Source organism: Panthera leo, chromosome B3 (genome assembly GCF_018350215.1).
Source record: "Panthera leo isolate Ple1 chromosome B3, P.leo_Ple1_pat1.1, whole genome shotgun sequence".
NCBI lineage: Eukaryota > Metazoa > Chordata > Mammalia > Carnivora > Felidae > Panthera > Panthera leo.
This window is the reverse complement of record NC_056684.1, coordinates 11,901,390-11,915,925: the sequence shown is the minus strand read 5'-3', so window position 1 is coordinate 11,915,925 and position 14,536 is coordinate 11,901,390. Positions and strand designations below refer to the sequence as shown.

General features: G+C 60.5%; 1 protein-coding gene across 2 annotated transcripts in view; it reads left to right on the top strand.

The window, feature by feature from the left end:
- The window catches only part of RGMA (repulsive guidance molecule BMP co-receptor a), a 45,527-nt gene extending 31,880 nt beyond the window's left edge, over positions 1-13,647 (top strand). For both annotated transcript variants that reach the window (XM_042940468.1, XM_042940469.1), the window contains exons 3-4: positions 4,130-4,644; positions 12,891-13,647. In XM_042940468.1, the coding sequence (XP_042796402.1) occupies positions 4,130-4,644; positions 12,891-13,613 (1,238 nt within the window). In that variant the 3' untranslated portion in view covers positions 13,614-13,647. The remainder of the gene's footprint in view (positions 1-4,129; positions 4,645-12,890) is intronic.
- Positions 13,648-14,536: the final 889 nt, after the last annotated feature.

Genomic DNA, 14,536 nt, shown 5'->3' with positions numbered 1-14,536 from the left:
CTTCAGCGAAGGAATTTGGGGCAAACACATTCAGTCCACAGCACCCTCGCTGGTGAGAGGTGGTGAGCAAGGTGGCGGTGAAGCTATCCTGGGTGCCCCCCTTGGGAAGTGTGGCGGCCAGGGAGGGGTAGAGGGAGGGATGCTCCAGCACCCTTCCTGTCCCTTTCCTGTCCCCACCTGTGACTTCTAACCTCTTACCTCACGGTGGGGCGGGGGCAGTGTTTATCTCCCTCTGGGACCTTTGTCGGGGCCACTGGGTCCCAGGCAGATTCCGTGCATCCTGTTTAACCCTCAGCAGCTCTCTAAGGCGGTTGCTAGCCTCGATTCACAGATAAGGACACAGAGGTAGGGCCGATTTCCCACAACTACTGGCAGGGGACGGAGCGGGACTTTGAACCACTCTCCCTCCAGTGCCCACTGCCCACCACCCCATCTGGCCATTGTCACCCTCACACCTTTGCATTTCCGTCCTAGTCCCGGGTGATAGCATCGGGAACATTCTGTAGATGGCTGAGAATTGGGATGGGCAGCACTTAGGGGGAGGGAGGGGTTGGAGGAGTCCCAGGTCACCTCTGTGTGGACCCTGCCTCAGATGGAAGGCCTAGCTCCTGGGTGCAAGGGCAGCCCAAGAGTGACCTCAGGGTCGCCCCCTGCGGGTGGTGGGCAGAGCTGGCTCTTCAGAGGCGGGGTGGCCCTGTTCCCCTGCGGCTCTGGGAGGGGGAGGGGAGCAGGTGAAGGAGCCCTGTGGAGTTTGAACTGAGAGGTGAAAGGCCTGGTCTCCGAGGGCTGGGGGCCTGGGGTCGTCCAGGGCTGCTTAGGGTTTGCTCCTTGGGAGAACTGTCTCTTCTCTTTGCCCCCCTCTGCACCCCCCTCCCACCCGAAGGAAATGCCCCATTCACACACTCCAGACTGGCTGGTCTCCAGCGGGGTTCCAGCTTGGCCCTTCAGTGACCGTTTGAAAAGAAAATGGCCCAACTCTAAAGAAGAGTGGCCTGCGGACCAGCAGCACGGGCCTCCCTTGGGCCCCTGACAGACACGTCGGGCCCACGGAGGCCCTGCTGCCCCAGCCCAGGCCGTTGGGGTGCAAGGCGTCATCCCAGGAACGCTGCTCTGAACAGAGTAGTAAGGGCCACATCTGTGGTGACCCCAGAGCATGCAAGGGACTCCCTTTCGGGGCACCTCGGTAGGACTTCAGGCATGAACTCCAGACACACTGGAGAGCTCTGCAGCTGGGACCCTGCTCGGGGCCATTTTCAAGGCTGTGAAGATACGAGACTCTCATCACCCCTGGCGGGGGGGGGGGGGGGGGGGGAAGGGGGGGGGGGGGGGAAGGGGGGGGGAAGGGGGGGGGGTCCCCCAGGGGTCCCCCATTTGTGGGGTTAGAGCCACCAGTGGCAGTCAGGAGTGAGACACCTTGCCTATCCCACATTGTCTGTGTGCGGGCTGGTCCTGCCCTAGGCCCCATTCCTGACCCCTGCCTTCCAGCCCCTGCCCAGCCTGTGGGCTGGACCCTGAGCTGTGGCCTCTGGGAACTGGGGGCAAGGCCACGGAGAGCCTACGGACCACGGGCCTGCCAGCTGGTGGGGTCCTCGGGGAGAGGCTGAGGGTCGCTTTGCGGCAAAGCGTGCCCCGACCCACTCGGCGGCTGGCGGGGGCAGTCGTGAACGTGCTAACTTATGTGATGACTTTTGAAACTGCCCACTGCATGGGCTCTTAGGCCCAACAGGCCAGATTCAAGTCCTGCTTCAGCTTCTTCAGGGAGGCCTCGGGCCAGAGAAGCAGCCGTGCTGAGCCTGGCTTTGGCCTCGGGGCTGCCGGGAGGGCTGGCTGGGGTGAGGCCCTGGCCCGAGACTGAGTAGCTGTGACTTCACTCTCTGCCGGACGTCCTGGGTCAGCTTCGGCGGGAGCTGAGGCCGGTGCAAGTCGTGCTCGGGCTGCAGTGGTCTGGTTGTAAAGGGGCTAGGGGTCTCCTCTCTCCGCTTTGGGCACGGTGAGGGCCGGAGGGGCACCCATACCCGGCTGCGGGCCGGGCTCCCGAGGCTGGTGGGCAAGCGGTGGGCGTAGCCCAGGCGACAGCCACTCAGCAGCAGCCTGTGCCCCATTCAGACAGTTGTCTTTGATGCCGTGTCTCCAGGATTCTGAGAAAGCAGCGTCTCGGGTCAGCACACCCGGAATGGGTGAGGCTGCCTGAGCGGGCGCTGCGGAGCCTCCCCCCCCTTCCCCCCCTCCCCTCCACCAGGAGGGACTCCTCTACCTTCCCCCACGTAGGCCACGTTAGCATTTGGGGTAGGTTGGGTCTTGGGTGTCTTCTGTAGGTTGGCAAAATACGAAGACAGCAGGAGCACCTGGGTGGCTCAGTCAGTTAAGCCTCCGACTTTGGCTCAGGTCATGATCTCCTTGTTCCTGAGTTCAAGCCCCACGTGGGGCTCTGTGCTGACAGCTCGGAGCCTGGAGCCCGCTTCGGATTCTGTCTCCCTCTCTCTCTGCCCCTCTCCCACTGGTCCTCTGTCTCTCTCTCTCTCTCTCTCTCTCTCTCAAAAGTACATAAACATTAAGAAAAAACTTGGAAAAAAAAGAAATAGGAAGTCAGCATGGCTGGAGACTCTTCCAGCTGCCTTTCAAAGGACACCTACCCCCAGGAGCAGGTTTCTGTGGGAGGGAGACCATGCAGGGTGGGGGTGGGGTGGCTGTCTCACCCACAGCTTTTCCCGTGTTCCCCCAGGTGCCCTGTTATTAGCCAAGTCTGCTTAAGTCAGCACACTTCTTCAACTTGAAAGCTATTAAAATGGAAAATCCGCGGCTCTTCTATTCTGTTAGTTTTATCTGTCCTCATACACGTTGAAGTAAATATGTGACTTCTCAAAAGAAAAAAAACGCCCACCCAGATTCCACCTGAAACAGCTGAATTGGCCGGCAGTGTGACAAACACAGGAGAAGTTAGGGGAGGGGCCTGAATTTCGGGACAAGCGCTGGCTGCCCATACCCAGGTGTGTGACCTGGCCAGGTCAGCCTCAGCTCCAGGCAGGTGCCTATGGAGGTGGCAGATCTCCCAGAGATGGGCCATCCAGGTGCCCACGCACAAGGCAGCTGTTCAGGTGCCTCCCCCGCGTATTTCTGTCCCAGGTTTTATTTGCAACTTGATTTTGTAGGTCAGAAGCCAGCACCAGAGAAGCAGTTTTCCAAGGGTTCATGAGCCAGGCTAGTGGCCTGGGCAGGACTGGCTGAAGCAACAGCCCCGTTCTCCTGCTGATCGCTCCAGCCCTGGGCTGCAGCTGCCCCCTCTCCCTCCCCCCCCCCACCACCTCCGCTGGTCCGCCAGCCCCTTTCACTGCTAGAGGCTACGTAGAATGTTCTCTCCTGCTGCTGGGCTGCATGCCTGGCCACTGAAGTCACTACAGACTGTGCAAAAGAATCTGGGAGGCCGGGAAAGGGCAGGTTCTACGTGTCCAGGTACAAGATGCAGGTGTGTCAAAGCCCCAGTTTTTCAGGCGCGGTCTTTTGTAGCTAATTATCACTAAGGTCTCAAAGCTTGTCAGTGACTTTTTTAAAAACACAACTTAAGGCAGATCCAAGGTTATTACTGTCGGTTGCTTCCCAGCGTCCCCTCCCGAGCAGGATAAAGGAGGGATGGAACTGTGGCGACCAACAGGGAAGCTACTCTTGCTTTGCAGACAGGGTGACGGTAACCGGGTCTTCTGTGACCAAAGCTCACCGTCAACTGGCCAACATTCATGGAGCTTCTGATCTACGTCAGTGCGGTCCTTAGTGCCGTAACACTCTGAGCAGCCTCATAAGGTACATGCTACCGTCATCCCGTTTTCTACAGAAGTATAATGAGGCACAGAGACATCCAGTGATTTGTCCAAAGTCACACAGTAGCAGAGGCCAGGCCACATACTGAATAGTGGGGCTTAATTCCCAGCCAAATTTCTTTTGCTTTTGCCAAAATGCTTGCGGATGGCTGTGAAAGCATCAGCAGATGTCCAAGGCGGCAGGGTGAGGGGACTCTTTGCCTTCTGCGTGCAAACGTGCAGCGCAGGTGGCGCCCCCTGGGAAGGGATGTCCTTGTGCGTGCGCCTGCGGCGCTCACCCAGGGATCTTGACGGCGTGTCCCTCCCTTTCCCCACAGCCACGTCCGCGTGCAAGATCCTCAAGTGCAACTCTGAGTTCTGGAGCGCCACGGCGGGCAGCCACTCCCCCACCTCGGACGACGCCCCCGAGTTCTGCGCGGCCCTGCGCACCTACGCCCTGTGCACGCGGCGCACGGCCCGCACCTGCCGGGGCGACCTGGCCTACCACTCGGCCGTCCATGGCATAGAGGACCTCATGAGCCAGTACAACTGCTCCAAGGATGGCCCCACGTCGCAGCCGCGCCTGCGCACCCTCCCGCCGCCGAGCGACAGCCAGGAGCGCTCCGACAGCCCCGAGATCTGCCACTACGAGAAGAGCTTCCACAAGCATGCGGCGGCCCCCAACTACACGCACTGCGGCCTCTTCGGGGACCCGCACCTCAGGACTTTCACTGACCGCTTCCAGACCTGCAAGGTGCAGGGCGCCTGGCCTCTCATCGACAACAATTACCTGAACGTACAGGTCACCAACACGCCCGTGCTGCCCGGCTCGGCCGCCACCGCCACCAGCAAGGTAAGCTGAGGCTGAGGCGTGGGCGTCCCTGCTGTGACCAGGGCCCAGACCAGACACCTCCTGCACCCTCCCAGTGTTCTTATTTTCAGTAAATGGGCTGATGACTTAGGAATGTCCAGAGAATCTTTGTCCTGAGATAAACCAACCGGGAACCCCCTCTTCATGCTGCCTGGAGTCTGGTATTTCTCAAACTGCTGGATACTGCCCACCAGGGGTTTGTGACATCAGTTTTCTGGGGTCAGGAACCAGCATGCAAATGTCACCTTTTTTTTTTTTTTTAATTGGGCAGGGTAGAACAAGATGGCATAACCCAACACCGATAGAAAAGGCAGGTTGTGAATGCATTGTACGTGGTAAGGGGACACGTTTCAGGAAGCTCAGTATGTGTGCACACATGTATGCATATCAGTGCAAATGCTGGGTCCAGCTGTTAACGTGGATTTCTTACTGGGGTTATTGTCCACAACTTCTATTTATTTGTTTATTTATTTTTGAGAGAGAGAGACAGAGCGTGAACAGGGGAGGGGCAGAGAGAGAGGGAGAGACAGAATCCGAAGCAGGCCCCGGGCTCCGAGCTGTCAGCACAGAGCCCGACGCAGGGCTCGAACCCACAAAGCATGAGATCACGACCTGAGCCGAAGCAGGTGGCACCCCCATCCACTCTGCCACTTGTCCACAAATTTTAGAAACACTCGCCAGAGTACTCAGTTTCGGACTTTTGGGATATTCCTTTCTTGCCCCCAGACTGTATGGTGGTAGAATTCCAGTATTAAAACCCAATGAAAGAGGAGCCTCTCTACAGGTATGTTTCCATCATCACTCTCAAGGAGGGCGCACTCCTGTCCGCCCTGGACAAGTGTCCCCGACCAGCCCCTGGAGGTGACGGTCCTGCCCGGGGCGTCTCACATGGCTGCACTGTTGCAGCGTGAACAGATTTTAGAAGATGGTGATTCTGGCCCCACCCCCACCCCCTCCAGGCCTGTGTGACACCAGATCTCTGGGTTGGGTCAGGCACGTGTTCTTTTTTTAAAGCCCCCAGTGTTGGCTCGTGGAGCAGGTGAGGGACGCCGGGTTGGGGGCCAGGGCTATAGGACGCTGATGGGGTCAGCAGGGCTGTGGGGTACCGTCCTGCCCTCTCTTTGCCCCACGCCTATATGGAGAGGCCGCAGCCCCAGAGCAGAGAGGGCGGTGGTGTCTGGGAACAGGGGGAGGTGGAACAGGTGAGGACAGAGAAGCAGCTCACAGAGCACCCCAGGGGCCACCCACACAGCTTTCCTCTCCTCCCTCGGGCCAGCCCCCAAATGGGATGTGCGTCTCTACCCAGAGTGCAGTCGGCTGGGAACGGCGAGCTAGCGTTGACCTGGGCCGGGTGGCTCTAGAAGTCGGCCACATTCTCGTTGCCATCAGAGGCGTTTCCGAACCATCTGGAGCCCCAGAGGCCGCTGACAGCCGGTTGTCTTCTGACCCAAGGAGGCCTCAGTATCTGGGTGGCAAGACTCAAGTCCTGCTCACAGGGCCACAGCCAGAAGCAGCCACGAATGTGGCCTGTGGCCCAGGCCTTTGGCCATCCCCATCCTCCACAGACCCTCCCTCCCCTCCCCACTTCCAAGAGAGTCTCCTGTGGCCTCCTTCTGAGACTGGGCCACGGGGCACAGCCTCAAGGCCAGGAGGCTGGTGGGCTCTGGGAGCCCAGGGGATGGGGATACGTGTGCCTCCTCAGGGCCTGGCCCACCGCAGCCCCCAGGCCTTTCCGGGTTGGCAGTGAGTCTGTTTTCCTAGGAAGAGCACGTTGCAAGGCGGCACGTTGGGCAATGCCAGGCTGGTCCACAAGGGCGTTTCTGTTCCTTCCTGTCCCTCCACGCCCAAGAGGAGGACAGTGAGGTGACCTGGCAGCCAGGAAAATTCCCGCCATCTCCCCCTGCTCCGGTGGCCCTTGCTGCCTCCAGAGGGTCTCTTCCCGGGCCCATCTGCAGGGGCGGCAACAAGTGGGTCTTTGCCCCGTGGCTGCCCTAGCAGGGTCCTGGCACCAGGCCGTGAAGCCTAGTGGGCGGCAGGGTTGTGGCCAGCGCCCTCTCCACCCCGTCCGCCCTCTCAGCCCTCCACGGACAGCAGGGCCCGCGTCAAGGACCCAGCCGCCTTCCCTGCGGCCCCTGCACCTACCCACCTCCCTCCTTCCCTAGAGCCAAGATAAATGAACGCCAGGAGCCTGAGGCTGCAGCTTCTAAATCCAGCAGCAAACATCCCGCGGGAGGGGACCTCGCCTCCCTGTCCCGTCCTGGCAGGGCCACACAGGGGAGTCTGAGGGTGTGAGAGCGACGCGGGCCTTGGAAGCCCCGCCCCTCCTAACCCAGGGCGGTGTGAGCACCAAATGTGATAACAGAGCCAAGCACAGACCTGGGAAGAATCGTGGGAGGAATCGTGGGCCTCTGCTCCCCACCGCCCCGTGGGGGTGGGGGAGGGGGGCGTGACAGGCTGGAGCGAGAGCCTTTAGGCCACTTCCCGTTGGGTCGTACGGGCTGGGGTGACGTGCCTGGGCTTAGAACCCCTGGATGCCACCCCCCGTGATTCACTGGCACACGCTGGGACCCCGAGCCCAGCGATGCTGTTCCCAGACCGAGTGGATCAGTCGCCCATTCGTTCTTGTGTGCTATCTGTTCAGACGCCCGCCGTGCTCCAGAGGCCCGCTGGGCCCTGTGGCCGGGAGAGGTGCCCGGACAGGGATGGGAGCACCTCTCGCCCTGTCCGGGCATGGAAGTTCTAGAAAGTAGGGAGCTCTGCAGCAGAGCTCGACCGACCCAGCCCCCTTCTGCTGTGACCTGGGGTCACCTCGGTCATCCGGCAGGCTGAGAGCCCAGCCACCTTCTATTAAGCCCTCATCAGCCAGGAGGCAGCAGGAGGCCCGGCCGGACACCCGGCTGTGACGGGCTCAGTCTGTCTCAGGCCTCGGGGCAGACAGGGTACCCGGCTGAGAAACATCGGTGGCCGGTTTCCAGCGCCCTGGGCCTGCCCGCGCCTGTTTTTTTAGGTCTGCACCACGCAGGTGTGTTGGTTTTGTTCATTCATTGATTCGGCAAACGTTGACGAAACACCCCTTTTGCGGCAGCCTCGGTGCTAGGTGCCTCCTCCCCTCCTGGCACCTCCCAGGCCGAGGATGGAGAACAAAGCTGGCCGAGGGGTGCCTGAGGTGGGTGCAGGATGCCGACGCCCTTGGGTGCCCCCGGCTCTGCCCAGAGCACCGGGCGGGGCCTCCTCCACGTCCTTCTGCGGAGCCTGGCATGGAGGGACGGGAGCAGAAGCCTGGAGGAGAGATGGGAGGGCAGCCTGGAGCCTCGGGGGAGGCAGCGGAAGCCAAGAGGCTGTTATCTCTGAGGGGCCTTCGTGCCTCCCCACGAGAGCCTTCTGCCTGTCTCTTCTGCCCACTTGAACCCGCTGTTCTCGGCCCGCCCCTCACCCAGAGGGCCTTGGCTCGTTTCCTGTGATACAGGCATCATCCAGCCCGGCCCCGTGTTCTCGTAGGTGATCAAGATGTAGGGTTTTCTAGGCCAAGCCGACATTTCAGCCAGCTTCCCGCCCCCACTTCCCCCGGCTTCCTTCTGTGCCCAGCCCCCAGCTTCACTGTGCTGGTAGCACCCCATTGCACAGATGTGAAAACTGAGGCTCAGGGAGGAGAGGAACTGGGGTCTCTGCTCTGCCCTCCCCCTCCCCTCTAAAACTTACCATGTGTCCCACTGCCCCACTCATCTATTTGATGTGTCACCCCTAGAGTGTGAGCTCCTTGAGGACAGGGGTCTTGGACATTTCGGCGCCCTCATGTGGATACAGCTCCCAGTGCCGGGCCTGGTGGGGGGGGGGGGGGGGGGGCTCAGACCCCTCTGGGCAGGGGGGCAGCAAAGACAGGAGTGGCAGCCGCACCCGTGGCCATGCTGGCAGCGAGCCGCCCGGCTTTCGACAGGCCCCTTCATGCTGTTACTTGTGGTTGAGTCCCTGGCACTGGTACCAAGAAGAGTCTAGCAGCCTGTCAGCCTTCCAGGAGTCTGTCTCCACGAGAGATGACGGTTAGAGGGAAACCAGCCTTTCCTGTTCCAGGAGGCTGATGGCACTTGGAAAGCAGCAGCACCCCCCTCCCCAACCCCCCCCCCAGCACACCAGGCAGGGACACCAGAGCCCCTCGTCCCTCACCCCCTTCCCAATGGCAGGACCACCCACTGTCCAGACCACCCTGGCTGCACCTCCCGGCCCCCCACAGGCAGCCTCCACATCAGGGCGGGAGCCGCGGGATGGAGAGAAGGAAACAGCAGGAGGTAGAGGCAGGAGGTGGAACTGTGAGGTCGCCATTTTGGTAGGCCAGCGACGGCAGATGGGCAGATGGCAGTGGCCGAGGCCCCCCCGGGGCTCAGAGAGTAGGGCTCAAAGCAGGATGGAGAAGCCGTGGCCACCTTTGACATCCCACAGCAAACCAGAAGTGCGCTGCTTCCCGGGACCAGGCGGTGACCTCAGAGGGAGGGTTGGGGAACTGGGGGCCAGTGCCCGACGGGCTGTGCACAGCCGGGCCTCTGGTGCAGCGCTCCACGGACTCTGGCCAGGTCCCCAGCCTCCAGCCTGGGAGCACCAGCCCCTCCTCGTGTCCCGTGTGGACGGCAGAATGTGCCCCCCTCCGTCCTGACCGTTCCCCGGGCCCCACAGGTACAACACCAAGGGCCCCAAGACTGCCGGGGACCCGCGAGAAAGCTTTCATTTGTTTTAAAGTTGGAAGGAAAAAATCAGCATAAGCCAACCGAGACTGTCTTGGCCTGGATCCCAATGCAGTCACAAAATGTAGTTTTAGTATTTTGGAGGGAGGAAGGGGCCCACAAAGGCCCAAGAGCCTGGAGCCCCCAAAAGTGCAACTGTCCATCTCTCCTCCTCACCTTTCTGAGTACTGGGGTGACAAGGGGGAGTTTCTCTCTGAAGGCCCAGGCCCTCCTGCTCTCCCAGCCTGGTCACCCCTACGCTTTACAGTGTGGGGGCGCCCACGGAGCAGCGATGAGACAGCCCTGGACACCTCCAGCTGGGCCCTGGCTACCGTGTTGGTTTGCCCGGCCTAGAACTTTCTGTGGCCCCCTGGGCCACCCCGTCCAGTCCTTAGTCTGTTCCCCTAGCTCTGCTCCCGAGGCCCCAGGCTGATGGCTCTCTGCCGCGTCCCCCTCAGCCTCCTGTCTGTGCCCCAGGGCCACGCCCGCACCCCCGGAATTGCAGCCGCACCGTCTGGCCTGGGGCCGGCTCCAGACCCCACCCTCAGCCCTGGCCTTTCCCGCCCCTCAGCCTGAGCTGAGGTCCTTCACAGCTGTCCTGCCTCCCCCTGCCGGTAGGACCTGCTTGCAGTTTCTAACGTGCCTGGGCCTCGCCCTTGTCATACACCCACTGTTTGACCAGAAACTCCCGTAGCGCTTCACAGCGTCACCCACCCTCTACCCCGAGGACCCCCCAGGCAGTCATCCGCTGCCACGTCGACCAGGGTGCCAGGCACAGAATTCAGCCACAGCCAGGGTGTCCGTGTTGTCAGCAGCGGCCTGCCTCTTACCAGGGCCCCCTGGACCTGGGGCCCCTCTGAGGTGTGTTACCCCCTCAACTGGCGAGGAGGACAGCTCCTGGGGGGCAGGAGGTTGGGGCTTGGTGGCTGGGGCGGGGAGAAGGGAGGGACAAGTTCTAGGAATAGTGGCCAGGGGTAGGGCAGGGATTAGGGGTGGGGGTAAGCAGGGAGCCCCAAAAGGCCTTGGGTGCCATGTTGCCCCATGACCCCACCTGCCTCCCTGGGTTTGGTCTGGAGTCCGGGTTCCAGCTGCCCTTGGCTCAGGGGGCAGTGGCCTTAGAGGCACCCGGAGCCACCAGTGGTTAAAAGCTGGCACCTGGGAACAGGAATGAAGGAGGGGTGGTGGTTGCTCTCCCAGATTTGACTCATGTCTCCAGCCCATGCCGTCTTCCCGGTTGGGATCATGCAGGAAGGAGCAGGGAAGGGAGCACCTCACCCAGGACAATGCGGGGAAAGCACTCACTCCCTCGTCCCGTTTGTCTCTCCTCCTTCTCCCAGGCCTCCCACCCCGCGGGCTTGTGGCTGAAAAGAGCCCAGGGGCTGGAAACCAAGAGACTAAACCCAGCTCTGCTTTTTGCTGCCTGTGTGAGCCATTGTACCTCTCTGAGCCTGAATTTCCCGCACCGTAAATGGGAGGTCCTGTCCTTGTCCCTGGCAGTGACACACAGGGCTAGAAGCAAGACACACAGGGCTAGAAGCAAAACACACAGGGCCCGGCACGGCAGATGCAGCCAGCGGCAGTGCCCATGTCTGTGGTTCCCAGGAGGACAGTTACTGGTGGAGCCACCCAGCCACCCAGCCGCCTGCTTCTCCCCCAGCAGCTCAGCCCAGCCCCTCACCCCCAGCTGCAGGCGCCAGCAGAAATGGGCCTTCCCGCTCCAGCCCTGGCCAGGGCTGCATGCTCAGCATGGAACCCCACCCCTGTCTTCCTTCCTCCACTTCCTCCTGCTCACCTCCAAGGCCCAGCTAGGTGGCCCTCAGGGCAGGCCCTACCACAGCAGCCTCTGCTGGCCTCTGCCTGCTCATTCTTTCTCTGTTATGTTCAACCAGTGGCTCACAGTCTTCTCGAAGGAATTTGGCTGCAGGTCCGCTGGCGGCTTGAAAGATTGTGCTAGATGATTGTGGACCGTATTCGTTTCCTACGGCTGCTGTAACGAATACCGCAAACTCAGTGTTTCAAACAAGCAGAGATTTATCTCTCGTAGCTCTGGAGGCGAGAAACCTGAAATGAGTCTTTCAGGGCTAACACGAGGGTGTTAGGAGGGCCAGTCCTTCTAGAGGCTCCCAGGAGAATCTGTTCAGTGCCTCTTCCAGCCTCTGGTGGCTGCCGGCACCCCTGGGCTGTGGTCACATCCCTCCCGTCTCCGCCTCCATGGAGAGAGCCCTCGCCTTTTCTGTGGTCAGATCTCCCCCTGCCTCCCTCTTAGGAGGATACGTGTGATTATATTTAGGGCCCACCCAGATAATCCAGGATGACCTCTCCATCTCAGTATCCTTAACATAATCACATCTGCAAAGTCCCTTTTGCATATAAGGTAACATTCACAGTTGCGGGGATTAGGGCCTGATATCCTGGGGGTCATTACTCAGCCTACTATAGTAGATAATGAACTTTTATTTTTAATTAGCTATGCTTTTCTTTTTATGGTTCACCTCTCTATGTAGTAAATGATCTGGTGTCCTATTTAGGGTAGTGATCTAAAGTTCCCCTTCTAAGTCAGTTGTTTTGTTTTGTTTTGTTTTGTTTTGTTGTTTTAAAGTAAAACAAGTGTGGGGGTTTTTCTACTTCGTTTTTAATTTTAATTTTTTTAATGTTTATTTTTGAAAGAGAGGGACAGAGTATGAGTCGGGGGTCGGGGGGGCAGAGAGAGAGGGAGACACAGAATCCGAAGCAGGCTCCAGGCTCCGAGCTGTCAGCACAGAGCCCGATGTGGGGCTCAAACTCACAAACTGTAAGATCGTGACCTGAGCCGAAGTCGGATGCTTAACCGACTGAGCCACCCAGGCACCCCAAAGTTTTTCAGTTTTATTCCAGTATAGTTAACATACAGTGTTATATTCGTTTCAGCTGTACAATGTAGTGATTCAAGAATTCTATAATCAATGCTCATCATGATAAGCATATTCTTTTTAAGTTTTTTTTTTTAATTTTTTAAGTTCATTTATTTTGAGAGAGAGAGAGAGAGAGAGAGAATCCCAAGCAGGCACCACACCATCAGCACAGAGCCCAACGTGGGGCTTGAACCCACCAACCATGAGACTGTGACCTGAGCCAAAACCAAGAGTTGCGCGTTTAACCGACTAAGCCACCCAGATGCCCTATTAAGTGTCCTCTTAATCCCCATCACCTATTTCCCCCATCCCCCACCCACCTCCCCTCTAGTAACCATCAGTTTGTTCTCTAGTAAGACTCTGTTTCTTGGTTTCCCTCTCTCCTTTTGTCCCCCCTTTGTCTTACAGTAAAACTAGTTGTTTTAAGGAAAAGTACTAAGTGCATAATAATGCAGGTGGCACCGAAAGGTGACCAAAATGGGGAATCGGGGCATCTTGGGGGCTCCTCCTGTCCCCAGCATCGCCAGCATGGGGCTGGGCCTTCCCCTCTGACCCCCCCGCCGCCACCATCTCAGCACCACCTAACCCCCTCTCTCCACCCCTTTCCTGCCCCCCCTCCCCCCAGCTCACCATCATCTTCAAGAACTTCCAGGAGTGCGTGGACCAGAAGGTGTACCAGGCTGAGATGGACGAGCTCCCGGCCGCCTTCGCCGACGGCTCCAAGAACGGTGGGGACAAGCACGGAGCCAACAGCCTGAAGATCACGGAGAAGGTGTCGGGCCAGCACGTGGAGATCCAGGCCAAGTACATCGGCACCACCATCGTGGTCCGCCAGGTGGGCCGATACCTGACTTTCGCCGTCCGCATGCCGGAGGAGGTGGTCAACGCCGTGGAGGACCGGGACAGCCAGGGCCTCTACCTCTGCCTGCGCGGCTGCCCCCTCAACCAGCAGATCGACTTCCAGGCCTTCCGCGCCAACGCCGAGGGCCCCGGCACCCGCAGGCCGGCCGCCGCCAGCCCCGCGCCCGCGGCCCCCGACACCTTCCCGTACGAGACGGCCGTGGCCAAGTGCAAGGAGAAGCTGCCCGTGGAGGACCTCTACTACCAGGCCTGCGTCTTCGACCTGCTCACCACGGGCGACGTGAACTTCACGCTGGCCGCCTACTACGCCCTGGAGGACGTCAAGATGCTGCACTCCAACAAAGACAGGCTTCACCTGTACGAGAGGACTCGGGAGCCGCCGGGCCGGGCCGCCGCGGTGGGGATGCCCCCCACCCCCCGGCCGCTCCTGGGCAGCCTCCTGCTCCTCACGCTGCTCCCCGCCGTCCTGGAGGCTGTCGCCGCGTAGGGCAGAGAGGCGGGCGCTGCCTGTCCCTGAGCCGGGGGGGTGGGGGTGGGGGGAGCGGCTGCAGGGAGACCGGGGCCATCGGGGGGAGGGAGGGCATCCTCCCCCGGGGGGGGGGGGTCAGGAGCCGAGGCGGCCGCTGGCCAGTGGACTGTGGACGGTTACCTCACAGCTGCCCTGCGCCGTCTGCCGGCAAGGGCTAGGGCAGGGGGGTGGCCTCCCCCCCCCCACTCTGCCCCCAACGTGTCATTGTCGTCGGCGGGGAGGCCGCGAGAGGTTGTGGTGACCGGTGCTGTGATGTTTGTGACAATAGAGCTGTGTGAGAGGGGGAGCCGCTCCCCTCCACCGCCCCGCAGTGTGAATGTGCAAAACAGAGCCCCTCGGGCCGAAGCCCCCCACCCCACCCCGCCCCGCCAGAGACACTGGGATTGATCAGAGTCGAGCTCCTCCGCCCCCCCCCACCCCGCAATGCACTGAAACAGGCCCAGCCGACTGCTGCCCACGCCCGCCACACGCACACACACACACGAGCACACTCGCGCACACTAAGCTGAGGGGCTGAGGCATCTGAGAGGCTGGACTCCCTCCCCAGGCAGGGCCTCCTTTCCCCCTGGGCCTTAGGACGACCCCCCGGGAATCGTGACCCTTTGACTGAGAGGTTGTGCCCGCCTGGTGCCTTCCTGCCCGCCCGTGGCCTCCCTGTGAGCCGAGGAGACCGTGTGCAGTGTGGCCGCTGTGCCCCTGCTTTGGTTCCCAGGCCCCCTGCCTGACAGCCTGCAGCTGACGTCACTCGTGGGCTCAGGTGCCCTCCTCTGGTTCCTTCCCTCCCCGTCCCCCATTCTCCACCGTGCTTAGGAGGTCTCGTCCTCATTTCTAAATGTCTAAACACAACTCTCCGCGCCCCCACCTCGATTTCTGTTCCCTTC